Source organism: Taudactylus pleione, unplaced genomic scaffold (assembly GCF_031769625.1).
Source record: "Taudactylus pleione unplaced genomic scaffold, aTauple2 ptg000043l, whole genome shotgun sequence".
Classification (NCBI taxonomy): Eukaryota; Metazoa; Chordata; class Amphibia; order Anura; family Myobatrachidae; genus Taudactylus; species Taudactylus pleione.
This window is the reverse complement of record NW_028284445.1, coordinates 2,392,963-2,419,286: the sequence shown is the minus strand read 5'-3', so window position 1 is coordinate 2,419,286 and position 26,324 is coordinate 2,392,963. Positions and strand designations below refer to the sequence as shown.

Genomic DNA, 26,324 nt, shown 5'->3' with positions numbered 1-26,324 from the left:
AAAGCAACCAGTCATGCGCCTCTTTTTCTGAGACACTTGATTGGGATCAATGAAACCAAAAGGTATTTCATGTGTTACATTGTCTAAGTGTTCGGATAAGATTATTTTTCATCATTTATTTAACAAAGCAGCTTTTACGTTACAGAGATCACAGGGGACAGAGCTATGTAATGGGCATCAGTAAGAGAAGTAGGCCATGCTGAATTAATGAGCGTTCTCTGTATCTTCTGGCCAAATGCTGTTCTGCGGTACTTTGTGCTAAAATGTACTAAAATATTACTTTATACTGATTATATGTATTTCATGCACAAGCAAATTCTCTTGGTGAATAAAGTAGGTAGTGGTACAGAGAATTGCACGTGTTACTCATATTTTATATAAAATAAAATAAAAAAATAATAGTCTCTATTTAGGAATAGGATATTGTTTTCCCTTTTAACAGCTTTTTATTCTTTCTGTTAAATACTAAATACATTTATCTATGAAATAAATAATTCAACTGGTTACCTAATGGTGTTCCTGCATGAGTGGGTCCATCCTCTTGACCCATTTATCTCTATTAGATTTGCCCATTATTATTATTAATATTATTACCAGTTATTTATATAGCGCACACATATACATATTCCTCAGTGCTTTACAGAGAATATCTTACCATTCACATCTGTCCCTGCCCCAGTTGAGTTTACAATCTATATTCCCTACCACATGCTCGCAAACATACACACTATGGTCAATTTTGAGGGGAGCCAAGTAACCTACCAGTATATTTTTTGGAGTGTGGGAGGAAACCGGAGCACCCGGAGGAAACCCACGCAAGCATAGGGAGAATATACAAACTCCACACAGTTAGGGCCGTAGTGGGAATCGAACCCATGACCTCAGTGCTGTGAGGCAGTAATGCTAACCATTACACCGTCTGTGCTGCCCCGACATGTGTGATACCAAATTGGCATTTTGGCTGTATGATCAGGCCTGGTGGTGAGCACCCAGTGTAATGTCTTAATTTACATCTCATAGCTCCTGGTTAATTGGTTAATTGTTTGTTGTACATGAACCGCTTAATGGACATGTATACTGAATGATTGGCCATTTTGGGGAGATGCATCAAACCTTTAAGAGAGAGAAAGTACCAATCAATCAGCTCCTAACTGTCATTTTCCAGGCTGTGTGGGAGATGTATGAACAGGTGATATGTGGGAGGAGTGTTATCAGCGCACGTTATGACAGGGGCACTATGCTATACTTTATCTCACTCCGCTTTATCTCTCTCCAAGGCTTGATACATATCCCCTTAGTGCTGCCAACCATTCACCAACAATTTTTCATTGCAAACGTAAATTAGCTTTGATTGGATTTAATCTTAGTTTCTATCCAGTTGTGACAATTTTACTACTTGTTTGGCAAATCACTCACAGATTTGTCAATGAATTTACTCTTCTTTTATTTGGCTTTGCAGGAGGAAATAAGTTGAAGAACCAGCATTTTCGCTTGAACTGGGCTTGGATCTCTATAGAGAAGGAATATTATGTGGTGAATGAAGATGCCAAACATTTAGAGGTTCTCCTCAGACGTAGAGGATACTTGGGCGAAACTTCATTTGTCGGTAAGTTCTTTATACCCCTATCTCTTACAGATGGTGCATAAAGTAGCCGTTATATGAGGAGGAAACTGTTGGAGAAATGTACTCAATTATTTTTTTGTACAGTGTGTGTCATTTATTAGCTGGAATGGAGCCTGAAATTTATAGAGTAACAACACATAGGAAAAAGGCTCATCTTGTTCTAACAGTTTTACTCTCATTTGTATATAATAATGTCCCTGGAGTTACAGGGAAGGAGACGATCACAATGTTTCTCTTAATCATTACTTCTTCTCTGTCTGGGGCATACTTACCGACTTAGCTGCCCCCTACTCCGAGAGGGGGCAGCCAGGTCGGCAGAGAGGGAGAGTGGTGGCCACGAAAGTGGGCGGTGCGGAGGGTTTGGTGACACGATTGCGTCTTTGAGGCCCCGCCCCTCACTATACAGTGCAGAGAAAACAGGCATTATATAGTGGGGGGCGGGGCTACGATGACGCAATTCACTGTCATTGGACCGCCTACTTTGCTCTGTAAATGGGCGGACGTAGGGGATACTTTTGGATGGAGAGGGGCCGCGGGTGGGGGGGCTGGGCAATGCGGGAGTACTTTTCCGGGTCGGCGGTGGAGCCACACGATTTTCGGGAGCCTCCCGGCCATTTCAGGAGAGCAGGCAAGTATGGTCTGGGGTAGATGTACTAAACCGTGGAGAGAGATAAAGTACCAACCATTCAGCTCATGTCACTTTACAGGCTGTATTTGAAAAATGACATTTAGGAGCTGATTGGCTGATACTTTATCTCTACAAAAGATGGTAAGGGCAACCAGCGCCCCACAAACTGCAGCTTAGTCCACTCTTAGGGGTACCACACCTCCAAAGCAAATGCAGAAAACAACAAAGAGAGTGATCCAAAAGCGCGGTCTACTGATAATTGGTCCTGTTGGGGTGGAGAATGTCACTTCAAGAATGGAAGAAAGAATACATAGCAGATTATGCCTAAGGTACAGGAACACCTCAAATACTCTGGAGTCTTCTGTCTGTGACTCACCTCCCAATAGAAAAATAAGTTCACATAAAGGTATCTTTCCTGCATCAACCACCGGTATAGATATTAGTTTTCACACGTTTCCCATTTGAAACCCCTTTGGAAAGACACTCACCTGAGACCAGGTACATACGTTCCCATCAAGGTTTCTTTGCTTTAGGGGGGACTTCTTACTCCAGAATTCAAACAAATGAATCCACTCCTTATAGAAATAATCCAAGGGTGTATACCAACGACAGATGAAAAAATCCAAGAATTTATTGATAAAAGGCAATGATCAAAATATAAAAACAATAAAAAGCATAAAGTAAGATCCAGACAAAATTCTCTTTCTTTGTTATAAATCGGTTATTTTAAAGAAGGTATCTCCTCCACTCCCAGGTAAATGGGTGGGGATAACCCAAGAAATAGTTGAGCTCAACCCATTTACCCAGTGGTAGCATTGGTTGCGCTAAGCTGACAGTGTCCTCCAGTGGATTGCTACCTTAGGGTATATAACCGTGCTCTGGATAACAGGAAGTTGCATGTACTTCAAGTTTTAACTTGCTGTTGCAAGGTTCCAAGCTCCGTTCCTTCTAGTGACTTGTTCCTAAATTTGTGCACGGTGTATGTACTCAGAATGTCTTCTGAATACATTCTATTAACAGTCATCTTCTGTGTTAGCTCCGCGGTTGAATCCTTAGCGTGTGTTATGAGTTCATCCTTCAAGTACCATCTCGTGATGCCATTCTCCTGTGCTGCGTCTGAGGTCACTCTGTGTGTACTGAGTTCATCATTCAAGTACCATCATGTGATGCCATTCTCCTGTGCTGCGTCTGTAGCCACAGTGTGTATACTTAGTACATTATCCAACTACCCGCTCATTATACCATCTGCTGTGCCAGCATTGCGACTGAAACCACTAAGTGTGTTCTCTTTACATCACTTGAGTACAATCCTCCAATATATTTCTCTTGTGCTTGCCCTGTGGTAGTGTTTCCCCACTTGTGCCGGATACCTGACCAAAGGGCCACTACCTGCCTACTGGGTGCAGTTTAAGCCCAAATTCCGCTTGGAGGGGTCACTGGTGAACACCTCCCAGTAGGTTAGACGCCTTTGATCAGGTTTCACCAACATCCAGTTCTGGCGGATGAGGAAGACACTAATCCAGTCCCTCGTCTCCTCCAGATTAAACTGACCCCTATTTTAGGTGTGTGTGGGTAGGGGGATGGGGTCCTAAACCACTTTTCATCGGTTAGTTCCCAATGTAGTCTTCATTAGATTCTGGGTTGTTGAATGCATTTCCATTGCAACTGTTTTAGACAACGGGTTGGGTATGGCATCCCAACGGTCAGAATCCCGTCGATCAGAATGCCGGCATCGGAATCTCGACGGTGCAAATGCAGTAGATTTTCAGTAAGTATTCTAAGGCTAACCTTAACCCTGCAGCCTAACCCTCCCTTTTGGCACTGAACTCTCCCATTCCAGCAGAGTAACCCTAACCCTCCCCTACCGCAGCCGAAGCCTAACCCTAATACTGTTTTAAGTTGTCAGCATTTGACCCGCCAGGATTCTGGATTCTGACTCTCGAGATGCCGACTACATCCCTGGACGATTACATTTTTATTAGTCTAGGTGAGACTAATGTAATTGCATAGGAATTATATGCTTGTCTGGTCATTTCATTAACTTTTTATGGTAGCAGCAACCATATTTCAATTTTAAACTACTACAATATTGCTGACAATACTGTTTCCACCCCATATTTCATATACGTGACAACCAAGTTAAACAGTAAAGAGGGTGATGAAGAAAATAAATAAAGAAAAAGTATTTCCAGAAAAATTTATGAAACATGACATTTAGGTATTTATACTTATTTTATATACTCTTATGATGAGAAATATTATACATTAAAATATATGTAACAACACCTATGTAAATAGTAAAACAAGTATGAAGGTATAAAACAAGCGGAAGAAAATACAACAAAGCTTAACATGAGATTAGCGTCCGCCAGCCGTACTGCTGTGAGCTGATTTCATCAAGTTGTAACAAATTCCGCAGACCCCATTGAACTGACTACTGTACTTCTTTTCAGTCTGTTTGGCAGTCAACGTTTATACAGGAGGTGTTGAAAACTAATCAGTGTCCAATGAGCCAAATGGTGAAAATGAACACACTATCGTATTCTACCCACTGACATTTATTTTTGGCTACTGCTGTGTGTTTTTGAACACATACTGTTAACAGGTTGCCGCACAAATTACAAAAACTCTTCTGTGATCCCTTGGGGAACTAGAAAAAAAAAATTATAATATTTCAGCATGCCCTAAAAAAAAAAAAAAGTTCATTGATGGACATTTTCTAAACATTCTTATAGAGTAACAATGTTCTATTTGTAGAAACAGTTTTATGCTGGTCAAAAAAAAAAAAAAGTAGGAAAGTTTTTATAAAATCGCTCAATCGTAAATTATTTTTTCTCTCTAAAATGTATTTAATTTACCTTAAAAGCATAAACGAGATTACAAAGCAGTACTTGCAGTATTATATAACCAGAGATAGTGTGCAGCGCTCAGAAAAGCCAAATGCTTAAGATATTGGGACAATGCATTTTATTATAGAGCGAGGATACATCCCTGTGCTTGCTCTATCTCTCTCTTTTTGTAGCTATACTCGGTTGGTTCAACATTTGCCAGACATTCCATGGCTCATTTGAAGATGACAGTAGAGTCACAATGTTATATAAAAAGAACTGTGTGTCACAAGGGTAGCTGGCAATTTCTTTATCAAATTGTATCCATTGCATTTTGTTTGCCAAATCATGATAAGAAGAACTACTTATAACAAACAGGTCTTTTTTTATTTTTTAATCTCTCTTAAAATATCTTAAAAACTATATTTTAGTTAATAGAATATATAATACAGGCACATGGTTGCCCTATATTCATACTCTACCCCCATCACTTAATGATTCTTTATGGAAATGTTTCCAACTAACATCATGGTTTAATTTGGAAGTACTTGATAATGGCCCCCCTTTTTGACTTGATTTGATCTGTGATTTTGATCTCTACCATTAATGGTAGCTGATTTATTGACTGTAATAATATATGTAATAATGGATGTAAATGTTTCTTATATGCGCAACTACAATTTATATCTGGATTTACACACTGCAAATATTATAATTATTTTGTTGAATGATTATTATTGCAAAGTGATTATTCTATTTTACTATGTTGAAGATGATTGTGAATATATTTGTATCACAATATTTTGTTGTTCTAACAATAAAAATTATTTTGAAAAAAGAATATATAATACATGTAGTAATACAAGTTCAGTCTCCCATATCCAAATATTCCGAAATACGGAATATTTTTAGCAGGACTGAGATAGTGAAACCTTTTACTTTTTGATGGTTCAACGTACACAAACTTTGTTTAAGGCACAAAATTATTAAAAATAAAGTATAAAATGACCTATAGGCTCTTTGTATAAGGTGCATATGAAACATAAATGAATTTCCTGTATGTATACAAACATTGTTTGAGCCACAAAATTATTGAAAATATTGTATAAAATTACCTTCAGGCTGTGTGTATAAGGTGTATATAATACATAAATACATTTTGTGTTTAGATTTGGGCCCTATTCCTAAGACATTTCAATATGGTATGCAAATATTCCAAAATACGGAATATTCCGATATCCAAAATACCCTTGGTCCCAAGCATTTTGGATATGGGAGACTCAACCTGTAGTAGCTTTGCGACACTGTTAAAAAAAAGCATAAGATAGAAACAAGTTAGCAAAAATCTATGTATATGAGGAATACTGAAGGGGGGGGAATCCACTTTTAAATGTAATTTAACATGTTTTATTAAAGTGCTTTAGATTATAGAAAAAAAATATTTTCCATGAAAAGCTATGTTCCAAACTTTCTGAATAATAAATCCCTACCTGTATCTTCCAAATTGGTTGAAGTACAGTAGAAGGGGGTTATGTAATCGGTTCTGAGATTACAGAACTGCCATGATTTTAGCGAATTTGCCGCTAAATTTAATGCAGCAATCAGTTATAAAGCAAAACCATCCTTGTAACTGAATTGTGCCTTTAAATGTAGTGCCGAAATCAACGCCAGTTCTGTAATCTCGGAAACTATTATGTGACCCCCAAAATGTACAATTAGAAAATGACTTAACAAAAAGTGCCATGAAGACAGATAGAAACTGGCGCAGAATGATAATTGAGAATTTGTGTAAATTAATTTGTATTATTCAGATTATAGTTTCTGTTATTATTGATATTTATTTATATATCCCCAACATACATTTTAGCGCTTTTACAGTTGTGAATATTTTTTCCTTGTATTTTAGCTAATTGTCTGTGATGTGGTCCTCACACACTATATATCCTGTACAACATTAAATGTTTTTACCTGTGTGACTCCCAAAACAGAGCAACTAGTTATGCTGGCCATACACTCTGCAATTATCGGGACGATCCGCCCGATATCGGCGGATCGCCGCGATAATTGCAGCGTGTATGCGGGCGACCAAGGGTTAAATATTGCTCGGTCGGGCATGCTGGATTGTCCAGCATGCCCGTCCGATGCGATATTTACCCGGGAAACTGTCGGCCGCATCGGGCAGTGTATGCCCAGCGCAGCCGACAGATGGACATTTCCTGTGTTCCTTCCTACGGAAGGAACAGGGAAATGTCTCCGCCCCCGGGGGCGGAGCGCGGATGTCGGGCTATACACTGTGAGATTTCTTTCACAGTGTATGCCGGCGACCTCTGCGACTGGCACGCTGCCAGATAAAATGTCTGTCGGTCTGACAGACATTTTATCTGGCAGTGTATGCCCAGCATTAGTGTTACCCAACATACTGCTACATTATGTAAGATGTAGCAAAGATTAAGATTAAGTAACAAATTCTCAAGTCTAAAATCATCTCATCCATAGATAATAGACATATAACATCATGGTAAAAAGAAAGCACAGGTAATGTAGGTACAAATGTGAACTAGGTCAAGGGCAGGTAACTTATTGCCCACTGCTGTCACTTAACTGTAAGTTATAGTTCAATAAAATCACAGATTTCGTAACCTGATACAGTTTTGTTGTGTGTTATGTTGATGTGAAATAGCATCAAATATATACGTCTTCTTTAATAACTTTCAAATGACCTTTTAAAATAAAATGAATGTATATACGTTGTCAACACCTCATTCTGATTCCCGCTGAAATACAATGATGGATGAATATCAGTGATTGTGCATTATGCTACGCTCACATCGAGATTACACATTCTTAACATTTCTCAATGTCCGCTTTTCCCAAAGGTATCGGCACAGTGGACGGAACAGCAGAAAAGGACAAAGACTTCAGAGGGAAGGCTCAGAAACAAGTACAATTTAATCCTGGCCAGACTACAGCTAGCTGGAGAGTACGGATCCTGTCTGATGGAGAGTATGAACAGTCCGAAACCTTCCAGATTGTCCTGTCAGAGCCTGTTATGGCAGCACTAGAATTTCCCGAAGTAGCAACGGTGGAGATCATTGACCCTGGCGATGGTACACATAACATATATTCATACTATTATTCATATGGCATACTAATAATTTGAAGTGGAACATGTACTAAAAATCGCTATTGTGTAGTATGGGTTGGGCACGGGATGCCGGCACTCAGGATCCCGGCGGTCAGAATCCCCGGCATCCCAACAGCCGGGAAATAAACTACATCCCTGTAGTATACGTTTTTTGCCTTTTATGGCTTGTATTGCTTTTGTCATCGTAGAGCCCAGTGCCGCCAAACTGTGGGTTGCCATGGTAACTCAGAGCCAGTAAGCACTGAGGAACTCGTTATGAAGCATACTTTGGAGATGTATCAAACCTCTCTTAGAGAAAGTGAAGAAGGTGTCCATTGCAACCAATCAGCTTCTGTCATTTTATAACTGTGCTGGATAAGTGATAGCTACAAGCTGTTTGGTTGCTATGGGACACTTTTCCCCTTTATCTCTTAATGCGTTGTACGAATCACTGATTTTGCATCAGTGTTCCTCTTTGGCCCACCCAGCACTTGTAAAAGGAGCATACACTTCAGACAATTAAGTATAACGACTTTCAAGTATATTATTTAGCCCAATAATGTAATATGCTTTGATTGATATCAAACTAGGAAACCCCTATGAAATACGTAACACCCACTTTACCCAATTTAATAGAACTACATGGGTCAGGTGACCAAGATCACCCCCCTTCCTACCCCCCACTGTATGTGACCTATTCCTGCAGCCTGACTGACCGATTCTCCTATGAAAGGAACCAGTAAAAGTTTGAAATACGTTTTGGGCTGAGAGGGCTGATTGGATGGTTGTCTGGCCACATATCTCATGCAATTCTATATTCTGTTTTATGTTTATTTATTTTTTTAATGAGAGCTCTAAGAAGTTAACCCTTCGAGACTTCAGCTTATGGCATTTTAAACGCTTTGCTGTTGCACCCTCAATTGATCAAATCCTGGACCTCCACGGTTCCTGCGGGATTGCGGGTCTTCCAGCATAATTTTCTTCTTTAATCTCCCATGAGCATTGGCTCTTTATTATGTGTGCTCTCACGTGACCATTTTCCTAGCCAGCTCACTGTGTAATGACTGTTCTAGTATTGATCTTTTAGCTTATTCTCATTTTTGGGTTTACGCTGATATTATACCAGTGGGAACTAGAACAAATTTTACTTCTCCTGAAAAAAATAGTGAAATAATAAAGTGACATGTTTAAAATGATAGGGGAGAACTGGTTTGTGTAAGATGATTCATTTAGGAGTGAAGAGGTGATAAAATGATTGCTAAATGTAAAATAGTAGAGATAAGTGATAAAGAAGGCATGCGCTGGCAGAGGGCCCACTCAACATCTGTTTTTTATTCCTGGACCAAATTCAAGAGGTGAAAGTTAAGTGCCTCAGTCCCGTAGTGGTGCAGTTTGTACTTGTAGGAGATGCCCCCAGATCTATCATTTTTCATTTCAATAAGTGACTATAATTTATGGCCTCTGCTGGAGTTCTATGAGGTTCTAGACTGATGATATCCAGGGGTGATTCTCATTACATTCAGTAAAGATTTTCCCACATATAACCATAGGAAGCTCTAAGCCCATCTGCACCGTTCTTCAGTAGCTGATCAGTTAAAAATGGTCAGTTGGATGGAGAACACTGAGGCGAATCATGTAATGCTGTTACTTAAAATATCCTTATTATAGTCTCATTAGGCAGCTGCATTCATGTAGACACAGAGTAGTATATTAGGCATGTAGTCAGGATGTCATCAGTCAAAATGTCAACATGATCATAGTGACGACATTGAAAATGTCAACATTCTCAAAATGTTGATATACTGTATAACATGCCTATTAGAGAGCAGTGTGCACCGACATTGTCTCCTCTCTCTATTATACATGCTGGGTACTAGAACCCAGAGTCAGGGGGAGGCGCGACCTCCGACCTGATGACGTCATCACTGTGCAGCTGGCGCCATCTTTACTGTATAGAGTGTCACAGCACAGGCCCTGATTCAGAGCCGGACGCTCTTTCAGAGCGCTCGCTCTGAATCAGGGAGTTTTTTTTTTTTAATGGAGCCGGCCTCCTGGCCGCTCGCACAGCTTTTGCGAGCGGCCAGGTGATGGTCGCGATGGTCCCGACCTTCGGGGCTTGCGACGAGACCCTCACCACTGACATCAGCATTCTTCGGGAATGCCTCCGTTTGTGTAGCCCCCCCCCCCCTGCCCGCCTCCAAAACGGGGCAAGCTGTCAATCACAATCGACAGCCGCCCCGTTTTGGTGCAAGACCCGTAGCGACGGAGCGCCCGTCACTGGGCGGGTCTCGCGCATGCGCACGCCGGAGGCGATATTGGATGTGGCGGGCCCAGCGGGGGCGTCGACATCGGTAAGTGTACACACACTTGTTGATGTCGGCCAAGACGAACGATGGGTGGGGGATCAGGGCCATGCTGCATTCGGCAGCATGCAGGGGCATATCTATAATGGGTCCAGGGGCCCGTGTTCCCCGCACTGCACACCCTGCACCCATAATATTACTTCTCCGAAGTCCCACGTCGACGCAGGGGTCCGGCGCTGTAAAACGACTGGAAAATGGCCACAGCAGCCATTATCCCGTCGTTTGCGCATGCGCCCTACAGGGAAAATGGCCGCCGCGGCCATTTTCCCGGTGACCTGTGCATACATTATAGACTCTGTGCACACTTTAGTGCCAAGAGTCTATAACTCCGGTGCTGGCCGCCCACAGCTCAGTGCGCTGCCGAGCGGAGAGGAGGGGGCCCCTGTTGGAGACTGCACACGGGCCCCCTCCTCTCTAGAAACACCCCTGGCAGCATGACAGCGTTAATGATATCCCCAGATTGAGCTGCATTTTTAGCCGATGGGGGCCATCATTTATAACCCACGGGAGCGCACGTTGTTGATCGTTCACTGTATACACACTGGACGATATGAATGAAATATCGTTGAGCGATATCGTTATCGTCCATATCGTTCATAGATATCGTCTAGTGTGTCACTGTCGCATTCCGCCTGACATCTATTGTGACCACCAACCCAATAGACTTTATTAAAAAGGTTAACATTCAAAATGTTGATATTATGAATGTCGACAGTCAGAATGTCAGCACATGAAATTAGTGTTGAGCTGCTTAAGGGTTAAGCTAATATATAAGTGTCAACATTCATAATTTCAGCATATTGAACATGTCAACATTATTTCATTGTTAAAATTATGAATGTCAGCATGTTAAATGTCGACATCCTGACTGTTGACATGAGTGTCGAGTTTCTGAAGGTAGACATTACATACTGAAACTGGATGTTATAATGCTTACTCTATATAAATAAAATAATGTTTTGAGGCTGTTTATACTGTAAATAGTTCATCTATTTATGCTGATGATAGATCGATAGCTGCAGCTGTCGACAAAATATAACAAACACGTTCTTTATATGCTTCATATGCAGTTCTAGATTGTATAAAGATCTCTAACATGAGAATGAGAAGATGTGGCGTGTATATGTCCGTCACCCCTATGATGTTGGAGTACGGGTTTTGGTCCCTGTGGCATGAGCTTTCCTAGGGAGAAAGCCAGTGTTTTCAGATGATGAAATTAAGAGCAAAATAATTATAAATCAAACCCCTAAACATTTTAATTAAGATCCAAGTTAAATGTAAAAACCCTTTGATATGAAAAACATCAACTCAAATGATCAAATGTATACTTACTGTATAGTGGGCAATAAGCAATAGGTCATTATAAAGATGAGAACCAGACAGGGCCGTCTTTACCATTAGGCGGCTGCCTAGGGGCGCCAGGACCTGTGGGGCGCCACAGAATCTGCCCATCACACTATTAAGGATGTATATGAGAGGACATTCTTGTTTAACTAAAGGCAGGGTGTGGCTATGTAACTAAGATGATGCCTTCTCACTTTCACCTGATGGGTTGGGAAGTGGATATTGGTGGCGGTGGTGGGGGCGGCTCAGTAGGTTGCAGTTTTGCCTAAGGTGCCGAGAAACCTTGCACCGGCCCTGGACCCAGAGACAAATACTCACTCTGTCCTGTGATCAGGGCCGGATTAGCAATGGGGCGGGTGGAGCTACAGCTCCAGGCCCCCTGTCAAAATAGGCCAATAGCATCATGCATCAGTCAACAGCGACTGTTGTAGTCAGGATTTTTTTTACCAGGCTGCGAGTGGCCTTCCGATGCCCCGACCGCGGGACGCGAGCACCCCCCCCAGCAGGCTGCGAGTGGTTGTCCGATGCACTGCCCCTCCCCCCGCGGCGTATCACCCTGGGAAGGGGCATTAGGCCACGCCCCCCCATCCACCCCAGCAGGCTGCGAGTGGCCGTTTTCAGTTGCTGTCCGAAGCTCCGCCCCCCAGCTGTGGATCACACCATGAAGGGGGGAATCAGGGCTGGAGCATGGCTCGGCGGCCAGTGTCCACAGTCTGCCTGTTCATCACGGATTACACCAGGGAGCTCCAATGCCAGATTGATGTCGCAGCACTGTGCTGCCACCAGGGCACATCCCGCAGATGTTTGTTTAAGTATGTACAGTCCTGATGAAAAAGCCGGTAGGATTTGAAATGTCAACTTATCTGTACCAATGTTAATTTACATTTAAACATTTTTTTTTTCACCTTTACATTGGAGAGTGCCACCTATCTTTCCTCATATTTGTGGTGGTGCCATACATCACTAAATAAGGGAGATTCTTCCCTTCTCTCCCTCTCTCTCCCCCCCCTCTCTCCCCCCTGTCTCTCTCTCTCTCTCCCTCCCCCCTTCCCCCCTCTCTCTCCCTCCCCCCTCTCTCTCTCCCTCCCCCCTTCTCTCTCTCTCTCTTACCCCCTCCCCCTCACTCTCTCTCCCCCCCCTCTCTCCCTCCCCCACTCTCCCCCTCCCCCCCCTTCTCTCTCTCTCTCTCTCTCTCTCTTTCTCTTCTCTCTCTCTCTCTCTCTCTCTCTCTCTCTCTCTATATATATATAGTGTAGAGGATTGAGAGGCCTTTTTCCCACTAAATTAAGGATCTATTATATAATATCTTTTGAGGTCAGTCCAGGGCATACACAGTTTACACACAGCACAAGCAATGGGATGCAGGATCCCGAGCGTCGGCATCCTGTGCCCATCCTGCATGGAGATGCGGTAAATATCCCGGCTGCGGGATATTCACAGACATATAGCTGGTACACACCCTCTGACGTGCCCACAATGTATTGGCCATTCATTTGAACAGCCAATATATTGAACGGCCAGTGTGTACCCAGCATAAGTGGGAAAGAGTGTTATGTGGGATTGAGTGATTATGTATGAGAGCAATATGCAATGATACTGACAAAGGAATGGATGCATGCTGGGAGCATGAGACTGAAAACTGTATAGTTATAGTACAAAGTGCATGTTCCCCTAGGAGCTGACAAACTGCAGATCATGGACTGTAGTAGATGTGCTGAAGCAAAGTTGGAAGCAGTGCCCATTTGGGTCTGTAAGACTGCTGCAGCATGCCCACAAAAATGCCCTTCATGCATATATTGGACCTCTTATTCCAGAGAATTCTGAAGTAAATTAAATTAGGCAATAGGATTATATAGGGTGATAGGTTTTCAGAACCTACATGCATTTGATATATACTTCTCCCCCTGCTGGACATACATATTACCACTTACACCTCGTGTATAGGAAGATAATCATTTATTACAGGCACCATTAACCCCTGAGTGGTGATAACAGGCTTCTCTCATACTGATGTTGGATTTAAATGAACCTCTATTATGAACACATTCAGATAGACAAATCTGTTCTTGATATTGACAAGACACTGATAGGGGCTGTATATAGAGAAATCCCTTAAAATTACAATCATTTCTAATTTCTCACAACGTATTAAATAAATCATATATGATATTTTCCCAGGAAATTACATTTCATTTAGTTACATTTTGGTCTCAATAGGTATTTTAAAATCCTCTTTGAATACAAAGACGTCAATAAATATTCTTCAACCTTTAATTACAAGCTGCTGTCTTTAGTGGGAGTAAAATGTTTCCAAAAACACGTATGCAGGTAACCAGTCACCATGAACCAGGTGATTACAGAGGATAGGTTTCTGTTTCTAAAGCTTTTGATTACAGATGTCATGAAAAGTTTATATAGTGTGCAAGTGTCTAATTATGTTGTGTATAGAGATAGTAAAACCTTTATGTAATTCTATGTGGAAGGTTAGTTCTCAAGCGCGCACAAATATTGTATCCTCACCCGTTCGCCCCCCTGTCTCTGGCTGGGCCATGAATTAATTTGTATTGGTAAAAAAATAAGTGTCACACTTCATAGACAATACAAAGAAAAAAAACGCTAATAATATTCCCAATTATATATGTAATTATTTGGGGAGTTTAATCAACTCTGAACATACAGATGGACTAAAAACCAGTAGTGTAATACAACCGAGTCACAGTGGGATCACCAAATATCACCACAATAACCCCGTCTCTTAAATTTAATGTCTGTACTAATGGGACTGGGTTAACTGTGATAGCACCATCAATGAAAATAGAGAATGGGTCTGTGTCACACCGTCTTCCTCTCCAGAATTTGAGATCTGGCTTTCAGCATGAGAGAGGGTCCTTCAGCATACCAGGTTTCCTAACCGAATGTGAAGGACATTGCAGTAAGCCTATCTGAGTTTAATATGATTTATAATAGACTACAGTAACCTTGTAGGGAGATGGATAACAAGTTTTATTCTAAATTCTGCCACTTCAGTCACAGTTTAAATATATTGTATATATTTGAGGTTGTAACAAGACCCCCTGTGTTCCAGCTATATGATCTGGAAAACATGCACTGTTAGGGTTCAAAGAAGTCCTGGTGTGAGAAACACTGCTCAAAAGGTTGCAATCTATGAACCCACAAGTGGCTTGTGCCTCGCTGATGTCACTAGCTTCTAATGCATTTATTGGCTGAGATTAGGGTTAGTGCACAAAGTGTCTGCCTCTGATCTTAGCTCTGATTTTATGCTGGGATGCATAAAATGTACAGACTTGTATTATAAATGTTTAATGTATTTTTTATTTTTTATTTCTAGAGTCAACAGTGTTTATACCTCAGTCGACCTATAAAATCGAAGAAGACATTGGTGAGCTGTTTATACCAGTAAAGAGAAGTGGAGATGTGAATCAGGAACTGATGGTTATTTGTTTCACACATCAAGGTAAAAACATCACTATACATAGGCCCCCATTTACTAACGAGTTTTATCACCAAAATGAGTGATAAATTTCATTGTGTATGATAAATTGTGCTCCAGCCAATCAGCTCCCAACTGTAAGTTGACAGTTGGGAGCTGATTGGCTGCAGCATCATTTATCATACAAAGTGACATATATCACTCGTTTTGGTGATAAAACTCGTTCGTAAATGAGGTCCATAAATATATATATATATATATATATATATATATATATATGTCACAGACAGCTTCTATCTCTCATATTTCCTATACCCAGGACAGGTCTCCTCTTCCCCAGCCAAAATGTTTATTTCTAAATAAATATTTTACCATAATCCATCTCCAAATGACCCTAATGGGGCGTACACACGGTCAGATTTGTCAGACTTGTCAGATTTGTCAGATGTACGACTGAACGATTTGAACGATTTTACCAAAGTTTTGAACGATTTGAACGATTGAACAATTTTTGACTGCATTAAAATGAATGGAATCGTCCAAGTCTGACTGCAAACCCATCAGATGTCAGATATCGTTATCTGACAAACGGGAACGCGCATCGTTGATCGTCCATCGTTCAGGCATGTCAGATATGAACGATTTTCCTTCAGATATGAACGACTGAACGATTTTTAAATCGTTATCGTTCATATCTGAAGGAAAAATCTGACCGTGTGTATGCACCATAAGGGGGAGATGTGCTAAGCTCTGAAAAGTGATGAAGTGGAGAGTGATAAAACACCGGCCACTCAGCTCCCAACTGTCATGTTACAGGCTGTGTTTGAAAAATTACATTTGGGAGCTGATTGGCTGGTGGTTTATCACTCTCCACTTTATCACTTTTCAGAGCTTAGTACATGTGGCCTATGTTTCTTGGACAATGGCAATATGCTTCTCTAACTGTGTTACCTACATTGTAAGGCAGCATGGGTGGATTTTTTCAAACAATTTCAGATCACATGGGCGTCTTGGTATTTTAAAATGATGGTTACGCTGCTTATGACCACTATACATAGCTGTATTTATCATATAATGGTGGTCAATTCAATTAGGGGTAAAGTGTCTCAGTATATTGCCAAGATCCACAGCTGTACACATATGATTACCCCTAGAGCTGATTTTCCTGTGCACTTCTGTGGCTGTGAGGCAAAATCTGCATTGTAAGGGTCCTGCAAAGTATGTGTGGCACATCGCAGCTACTTGAATTGACCTCCTAGAATCTAGTAATATTTCTTAATTTCCAAATTCACCGACTCATTCTCCAACAGGCATTGCCCCTTTCAGGTATCACAATTTGGATGTTTCACATGAAAATCAGGACTGTCTGTAGCTATGTATATATGGCATGAGTATATGACCTGCATGGTCACTAAATGTATACTGTACAGTATTTACTCACATTGCCTAGGGTGGTGCCACTTTAGATGGACGGTGTTACTGATATATGTATCAGTGCCCTTGTGACTATATAAAAGACATTAGGAGGTTGCTGTGTGTTTATATTTTACACATAACTGACTCAATGTTTATTTGATACATCTTTTGTATCGGTGGTTATTCCTCTAGTACAGGCATTAATTGTACTAGTTACTATATTCTGGGCAGATGTGCTCCTTAGCTGTTTGATTATAAATTATGACATCATTACTCTCATTCTAGTACTATAATACATCAGTGATTTATATACTATGTGTAGACTAGACTTCTATAAATAATATCAGTATAATCAGGGTGTTCTATCCTCATTTAGGGGTCTATTCATCATCTCTTAATTTCTACAAAAGTAGGTGAAAATTAAGATTTACTTTGTAGAAATTAAGTGTCAGGGTTATTCATCATTCATGTAACGCAGGAGATATCACTGATATCTCCTGGCTACAATTGTCCCCCGATAATTCCCATAGTCCCCATAATGGGGATGTAGAATTATGTAATTCATCAAGTTCCAAAGAAGCATTTTTTTCAGAACTTGACAGTGATACTGAACGCCATCCTGAGATGGCGTACAGCATCCGATACATTACCTTAATGAAGCTCCATCCTGGCTCCCCGAACTCTCCTCATGTGAGCAGGGCCCAAGGGAGAGGGCACAGCAGCGGGGGACTGACGCTGTGGGGCTGCACAGTCTCAGCAGGGGTCACAGACTCAGTCAGGGTACAGGCAGCGGGGTTGGCCGAGAGTGTGCGGGGAGGTGGGGGGAGCGAGCGGGCGAGTGAGCGGGCTTGGGGGAAGTGGGGTCTGGACTCCTCATTCTTCTCTCCTGCTGCTACTCTGTCTCTTCACAGCCTGTTTTCAAGCTGCACATGCGCGAGACAGGCTGCGCAGAGTCCAGTCAAGTTCAATCCTTAATTATCACAGGGGTATTTTTCTCTTAATGAATAGACCCCTTATAATTGGTGAGTTCTTTTGGAAACTTGTGTATTATAAGGAACTCTCTGCTGTAAATTATTATATGGGTATTAGAAGGCATCTGACATTTCTTCACCCTCTATAGAAGCTCTCATGCCAGCAGCCTTCTCTTCCATAGTGCCACAGAAATCCTTGGTGAATTACAATATCCATATAATTTATAATTAACAGTTAGATGTGCATTATCCCATATACAGTATCATCCAAAGGGAATAATATAATGAATGTTTACCATGGGTTATAAAAGATCTAATTCTACATGTTGACCACAAGCATTCTGGACAGATAGACGTTTTACAACAAGTAGTGCAAAGTTTATACTTAGCATGAATGGGATAGCAGTAAATAAATGGCTAGGAATGGGATCCCCAGGGTATAAAGTGTACGTTGGTATCTGTGTCACGTCCCCATCTCTGATTCTGTACTTACAATACCAACATGCTTGGAAATCTGCCAAATGAAGAATGAGGATGCAATATTTTTACACTGGGGGCTGGGTTGTGCCCAAAATACATATAGTTATTTCTAAGTGGCAAACTTAGCAATCGCTAAATGTGTCCTGCAAATGGTATGAATGTCAGGACGTCAAATCCAAGTTCAAACTGTGAGATGGTGAACAGGGGCCTTGAAGAAGCACCAGCTGTCCACCTGATTGAGTGGGGCAGGTTATGCATGGTGCCCCAGTCGCCCATGGGCCAGTGTGTAACACACACCTTGCACCCATTATAGATACGCCACTGTAGGGTGAGCAGAAACAGCTGCAGCATGGAGAATGACTGAGGCACGTAAGTGAGAGAGGCCGACAGCACCATTATGCAATCCTAGCTGATGCCTAAGGCGCCAATGGTAACAGGACTCCTAAAGCACTGAATCACTTGTATTGTCCAAACTGCCTCTTCATGCTGAGCACCAGATTCTGATATAGAGGAGAATAAACTGACACCTTCTTACCAGTGGAGCTGCCGCCTGCTGTTCCTCCATGTCTTTGATAAACTGGGATTGTGGTTCTAGTCATTGATGGTTTCTTTTTCTATGGTATATTTACTTATTTAACACAGAAATCACCAAAGATAAACCTAGAGTAGTGGAAATTCTATGGGGTATATATGCAGAGTGAAGGTGTTGCCCATAGCGACCAATCAGATTCTACTTATTTCTACTTCAGGGTCCATAGGGTATCCACAGGATACCTTGGGGGTATAGGTGTGACGTCAGTCATCGGGCACCATAGAGTTAAGCTTTCAGCCTCCCAGGATGCACTAGGGTCCCCCTCCTATACCCCGCCCCCGAGCCAAGGCACCCCAGTTTAGTTTGGTGCCCGGCCGGAGTCGGGTGCACCTGTTGGAGTGGGGGCTAAGAAGAGCCACTGAAGTTTTCTGCATGCAGCTGTGGCTGCACATCTGGATGTACAGCATGGACAGTCAGTCCTGACGTCCATGCTGTCCTCCCTACACCCCCGCCGTTACCAGAACGCCGGGACCGATCCGGGGATGCTGGTGAGCATCTGGGGTCACAGCTAGCGGTGACCCCAGATGTTCCGGACCATGGCCGGAATCAAGGGGGACAGCAAGGTAAGCAGCGGGGTCCCGCGGTGGGTCCCCGCTGTTACATGGTCCAGAGTCCCCAGGCAGGGGGCTCCCTGGGGACTGGCTGCAGCGTGGAGCCAGGTATATAACCTGCGCTTCCACTACCCCCCTGGGACAGTGGACCGCAGCAGAGCGGTAGCGCTGCGGCGTCCCGGGGGTTAAATGCATGCCAGGGGAGCGCGCCTTCCCTGTCTCACAGCCGGCACCTCCCCCGCTGCACACAGCCCTCTCTGCAACACGCCGACTGGCCCTGTGGCAGCGCTCCTCCCCCAGGCCAGCCTCCTCTCTGCTCCTCGGCGGCCATCTTCCAGAACGCATGGTGAACGCTGCTGGAAGTCTGGACGGAGGCATCGTGGTCTGGGTCCCCCCGCATACCTCTACTCCACTGTGGTCAGGTCTGTGTATGCAGCGCTGTGTCCTACCAGACTCTGTGTCTGTGTAGTTGATTTATCAGCGCTGGTTAGTGCAGGAATTGAGTTTCTTTGCATTGTATGTGACTGTGCTAGCGCTGCTGCCTGTACTTTCCATTTCTGACTGTCAGCCTTATTACTGTCCCTGTTCTTTCTGCTAAAGCCCTTGTGGTGCGGTGCTGCAGGGTGGTCTCTCGCCTTTTTAAAAACAATTGGTGAGAGGGGTCACATACTTTGTACCATCATGTCTGAAAGTGACTTTCCTCTCCGGCTACAGTGTACTACGTGTAAAGTACCTTTAGCGGAGGGGGAGGGTAGCGCGGAGGGCCTCTGCCGACAGTGTTTGTCAATGGCGCGGCCTATTACGGTTACAGCACCGGTACAGGAGCCGCCCTGGGCTTGTTTCGCTCAGGCGCTTACAACCTTAGTGGGCAAGTTAGCTCCGCAGCCCGCGTTTACGCAGATGGGTTTGTCCCAGCAATCAGTGGTGTCGTCACCCATGCAGGGTTTCCCAAGACAATTGGTGGTACCCCGCAGTCTCCCTATTTCCCCTCTCCCAGTTTCTCAGGAGCCGGCGTGGGTTAACTCCCTGACAAGTTCTGTACAGCACTTGTCGGATGTGTTGCAGGGGGAGGCTGTGATGCGGCCACATAAACGGCCGGTGGCGTCTCTGTCGGCTCCTTATGAGGATGTCGAAGGGACGTCTGATGATGGGGAGATTCTGGATCCTTACAATCAGGAACCTCTCCATACTAAGGACGCAGACTCTAGGTCCAAGGTGTATATTCCTGGACTTATTCGGGCAGTCCGCACAGCCTTGGTGATTGAGGACGAAGTTCCCCCAGCGGCTAAATCCAAGTATGCCTTTTTTAAGGATGTGAAGGGTGACGCCACAGTCTTTCCTCTTTCGGGTCAGTTGGTGGACCATTTAGAGGAGGCGTGGAAACAGCCTGGCAAGCGATAACAGCCGCAGAGGCGCCTAGCGGTGGCTTATCCGTTCGTGGATAATTATTTTGCTAAGTGGGAATCCCCTCCACAGGTGGATTCTCATGTGACACGTCTTGTCCGTAGTGCCACATTACCAATGCCATCCATGTCCTCCCTTAAGGATGCTACGGACCGCAAGGTGGAGATCTGCCTGAAGTCCGCTTATTCCCTTGCGGGGGGGGCAGCGCGGCCGGCTATGGCCATTTGCTGGGTTGCCAGAGCTATGGAGCGCTGGGCGGATTCGTTGGAGGCGTCCTTCGATTCCGACTGTCCGGCTGAACAGGCGGAGTTGATTGGTAATCTCCGTGATTCGGCCACTTATATCAACGAGGCGGCCTTAGACATTAGTACCTGGTGTCTCGAATTTCTTCAGCAGCAGTGGCTGCTCGTCGCACCTTGTGGTTGCGATCCTGGAAGGCGGACGCTGATTCCAAAAAGGGTTTGGAGGTGTTGCCCTTTAACGGAGAAGTTCTCTTCGGTCCAGATCTGGACAAGATTGTGGCCACGCTGGCGGCAGCCAAATCGGCATGTCTCCCGTTGGCCGCTGTTCCTTCTGGTTCAGGACCATCGTCCTTTCGGTCTTATAGGGCCCAGGGCAGGCCCAAACCACAGTCTTTTCCCCGACAGGCTGGTCCCAAGAAATCGGCCAAGCCCCGGAAGCAGGCATGGAGTACCAGACATCCGGCCCCTAAGCCAGATGACAAGCCTGCGGCCTGACGGTCCGGGCCTCCCTTTGGGGGATCCCAAAGCGGGAGGCCGCCTGCTGCAGTTCGCCCGGTGTTGGTCGGTCACCACGACAGACACTTGGGTTCTCGAGGTGGTCTCCCACAGGTACGCCCTCTCTTTCCGGCACAGACCCCCGGCTCGATTTTTCACCACGGGTCTACCATCAGACCGGAACAAGGCGATGGAGCTGCGGAAGGTCTTGCACACTATGCTCCAGGCTGGAGTTATAGTGCCTGTTCCATTCTCCCAGAGGAGCCAAGGTTTCTATTCCAGTCTCTTTTTGGTGCAGAAACCCAATGGGTCGTATCGTCCGATTCTCAACCTCAAAGCACTCAACAAGTCTTTGCGGGTGCCGAAGTTTCGGATGGAGACCCTACGGTCCATCATTCTGGCGCTGGAACCTGGGGACTACATGGTGTCATTGGACATACAGGACGCTTACCTGCATGTCCCTATTCTTTTGCGCCATCAACAGTTCCTCAGGTTTGCAATCCGCAGCGACCACTTTCAGTTTCGGGCGTTGCCTTTTGGCCTGGCGACAGCACCGCGTGTGTTCACCAAGGTGATGGCGGTCATGGCGGCTTCTCTGCAGCTGCAGGGAGTCCGCATGTTGCCATACTTGGACGACCTTTTATTAGTGATAGGATCTCCGGAGCTCCTTCTGCGCCACTTGGACCTGACCATTGCGCTACTGCAACGGCACGGCTGGTTAATAAACAGGCAGAAGTCCACTCTAATCCCGTCTCGGTGGATTCTGCACCTCGGAGCCTTATTGGACTCGGGACAGCAAAGGATCTTTGTGACGGGGGAAAAGATCTCTGCTTTACAGTCGAGGGTGAGCAGTTGTCTGCACAGCCACCGGGTGTCTCTACACTCGGCGATGAGGTTACTGGGCTCCATGGTGTCGGTGTTCGACATGGTGGAATATGCCCAGTTTCACTCCAGACCTCTGCAGCACCTGATCCTGTCCAAGTGGAACAGGCTGCCTCAGTCTCTAAAGTCCCAGGCGATAGTGCTCACCCCGGAGGTTCGCCTGTCCCTTGCCTGGTGGTTGCAGACGACCCATCTCAGCAAGGGACGTCCATTCTGGGTACCAAATTGGGTCCTGTTGACAACGGACGCCAGCCTTCGGGACTGGGGAGCAGTTTCAGGTCCACACTTGTTCCAGGGCAGGTGGACTCCGACCGAAGCGGAGCTTCCAATAAATATCTTGGAACTCCGTGCGGTCTTCAGTGCTCTCCAGCAGGCACATCGGGTTCTCCAGGGTCGCCCAGTGCAAGTCCAGTCGGACAACGCTACCACCGTGGCCTACATTAACCGGCAAGGAGGAACCCGAAGTCGGACGGCTCTCGTAGAGGTGTCTCGGATCCTTGTATGGGCGGAGTGCAATCTTCCGGCCATATCAGCTGTCTTCATCCCGGGAGTGCTAAATTGGGAGGCGGACTTTCTCAGTCGCCAGGACGTTCATCCGGGGCAATGGTCCCTGCACCCGGACGTTTTTCAACTGCTGGTGGACAAGTGGGGTCTTCCAGAGATCGACCTCATGGCGTCCCGGCACAACAACAAGTTGCCGGTGTACGGGTCTCGCACAAGAGACGAAGAGGCGTCTCTGGTGGATGCTCTGTCCGTCCGGTGGACGTTCCGGTTCGCATACCTGTTTCCTCCGGTTTCCCTTCAACGGGACGCTCCTGTTGATAGCTCCCACGTGGCCCAGACGGCATTGGTTCTCAGACCTTCAGGGTCTGTCCGTGGACAGTCCTCTGCGGTTGCCGCTACGACCAGACCTTCTGTCTCAGGGTCCTTGTCTTCACCCGGACCGGACTCGGCTGTCTTTGACGGCGTGGCTGTTGAGACGGCCATGTTGAGGTCCAGGGGGTTTTCCAGCTCTGTAGTGCGTACCATGTTACGAGCTCGGAAACTGTCTTCCGCGAGGATATACCATCGCGTGTGGCATACGTTCTTCCAGTGGTGTCGACCGAGAGGTTATGCACCGCGGGAGTTTCGTCTGTCTCGGATACTCGCCTTCCTACAAGCGGGACTAGATCATGGGCTTCGCCTTGCTTCTTTGAAGGTACAGGTTTCGGACCTGTCTGTCTGGTTTCACCGTAGGATTGCTACAATCCCGGATGTGCGCACCTTTATGCAAGGTGTTCTCCGCATTCAGCCGCCCTTTGTTCCACCTGTGGCGCCTTGGCATTTGGCTGTGGTCCTGAGGGCTCTCCAGGGACCGCCGTTTGAACCACTGGGCTCAGTGGATCTTAAATGGCTAACAGCTAAGACTGTTTTCCTTCTGGCCATTGCTTCGGCCAGACATGTTTCTGATTTAGGGGCTCTTTCTTGTAGACCCCCTTTCTCCGCACTCGGCCGCACTCGGCCTGAATTTCTTCCCAAAGTTGTTTCCCAGTTTCATGTTAACGAGGAAATAGTTGTTCCGGCCTTTAACTCACCTGGCCTTTCAGTGAGTGAGGCCACTTTGGATGTTGTGCGGGCCTTAAGGACTTATGTTGACCACACTTCTTCGTTTAGGAAGTCGGACGCCTTGTTTGTCCTCTATGACTTCTGTAAAAAGGGTTGGCCTGCTTCAAAGCAAACTTTGGCAGCCTGGATCCGTATGGCTATTTCTGAAGCTTATCTTCATGAAGGTCTGCCAGTTCCTTCTTCTCTGAAGGCTCATTCCACTAGGTCTGTGGGTCCTTCGTGGGCAGCTCGACGTGGTGCCTCTGCAGTCCAGATCTGCAAGGCTGCTACGTGGTCCTCTGTCCATACCTTCGTGAGGTATTACAGGTTTGACACCTTCGCCTCTCAGGATGCTTCCTTCGGGCGGCGGATTCTCCTTTCAGCACAGGAGCATCCCCACCCTTAAAGGATACTGCTTTGGGACATCCCCAAGGAATCCTGTGGATACCCACTGGACCCTGAAGTAGAAAATATGAGATATGGTAAGAACTTACCTTTGTTATCTCTATTTCTACGAAGTCCATAGGGTTCCACAGGACTCCCGCCCTGTCGCACCTGTGCTGCAGGTGGGCTTTGCTCTGGTCACCGGTTTTTCCGTCTCCCTCTGGTGAGAATGTGATTCTTGTGTGTATCCAGATCTTTTTTCTCTCTCTTCCTTCTCCTCCTCCGGCCTATGGCTTGGTAACTAACTGAGGTGCCTTGGCTCGGGGGCGGGGTATAGGAGGGGGACCCTAGTGCATCCTGGGAGGCTGAAAGCTTAACTCTATGGTGCCCGATGACTGACGTCACACCTATACCCCCAAGGTATCCTGTGGAACCCTATGGACTTTGTTGAAATAGAGATAACAAAGGTAAGTTCTTACCATATCTCATATTTTATCTAACATCTTCTAGAAGATAATAGCTAGAATCTGATCGGTTGCTATGGGCAACACCTTCACTTCTATAAACCCGCACTTTAGTAAATATACCCCTAGGTATAAATAGGGCCTGCCTCTGAGTATAACACATCAGCGGATGTTTTTCCATACAGACGCGGCAGGCTGCTTGCTACCTTATTCTAATACGTGTATCCGCCCGGCTATGGCGATTATCCGTTTTCATGGGAATGGCCGGCCCACCAGCTGTTTTTTCGTCCGCAGCCATCATGATTGGTTTTTGGATTTAAACACACTCCATGCAGGGTGCAAAAGATAGATCAGAAACAGGCGTTCCATCTCCATGTGCACGCTTCAACAAGCGCACAGTCAGCCTACACACCCACGACACTCCCATGAGACTGATCTGTTCCATGTGTTGCCGCCCAGAAACACCCAATTCCAGAAAGAGAGATCAACAGATGGATCGCTGCGTGTGCACTTCCAGTCTCCATCCGTGGTGCGAGCATACGTAGTCTGCGATTGCTTCTTGCAGATATCCGCGGACTTGCGTCCAACACATGGACTTGCGTCCAACACAGAATCATCCCATAGTGAGTAACAGCCTGCTCAATTAGTTACATATGAGTACCAGATATTGCAGTCACTCATTTATATATAGTATAATATACCGTACTTATACCAGACTGTCATAATACTATTTTTATATCAACCTGTTAAACTACAAAATAAGAAATTCTGTAAATTTGTGTTGTGTTGTTCAGTGTTTGCCTCCCAGACACATCAGAACATGACAAATTGGTGGTGTAAAATGCATTCCAATTATCTGTTTTACAGGTACAGCTACTGGAACCGTCCCAACATCCGTCTTATCTTACTCCGATTACATATCCAGGCCCGAGGAGCACAACAGCGTTCTCAGGTTTGATAAGGGCGAGATAGAGAAAATGTGCCGTGTGGTTATAATAGACGATTCCTTGTATGAGGAAGCCGAGACTTTCAATGTCACGTTAAGCATGCCTATGGGAGGACGGCTTGGCTCCGAATTCCCCTCTACTCAGATTGTGATTCTGCCTGACAAAGATGATGGTAAGAGCCTTCTAAATATTATTCTATACCTTTGTTGCATTCGTTTATCTTATGATTTTTAACAGTTTTTTTATATACTGCACAGATATTACGCAGCACTTTAAAGTTACTTTTTAGTCCTTCACATCAGTCCCAGTCCAGTGGAGATTACAATCTATACTCGGTATCACCTGGACACGCATACTCATAAGGGTTATTTTTGATCAGAAACCAATTAACGTATCAGTATATGTATTTGGATTATGGTAGGAAACCAGAGCACCTAGGGGTAACCCAGGCAAACACAGGGAGAACGTACCAGCTCCACACAGATAGGGCAGTGGTGGTTATCAAACCAGAGACCTCAGTGCTGTGAGACAGCAATGCTAATCACTGCAC

General features: G+C 44.8%; 1 protein-coding gene across 1 annotated transcript in view; it reads left to right on the top strand.

Moving 5' to 3' along the window:
• FREM2 (FRAS1 related extracellular matrix 2) overlaps positions 1–26,324 on the top strand; it is a 246,514-nt gene that overhangs the window by 100,747 nt on the left and 119,443 nt on the right. The window contains exons 3-6 of the mRNA XM_088460193.1: positions 1,460–1,606; positions 7,957–8,187; positions 15,261–15,386; positions 25,695–25,946. Coding sequence (XP_088316319.1) covers positions 1,460–1,606; positions 7,957–8,187; positions 15,261–15,386; positions 25,695–25,946 — 756 coding nt within the window. The remainder of the gene's footprint in view (positions 1–1,459; positions 1,607–7,956; positions 8,188–15,260; positions 15,387–25,694; positions 25,947–26,324) is intronic.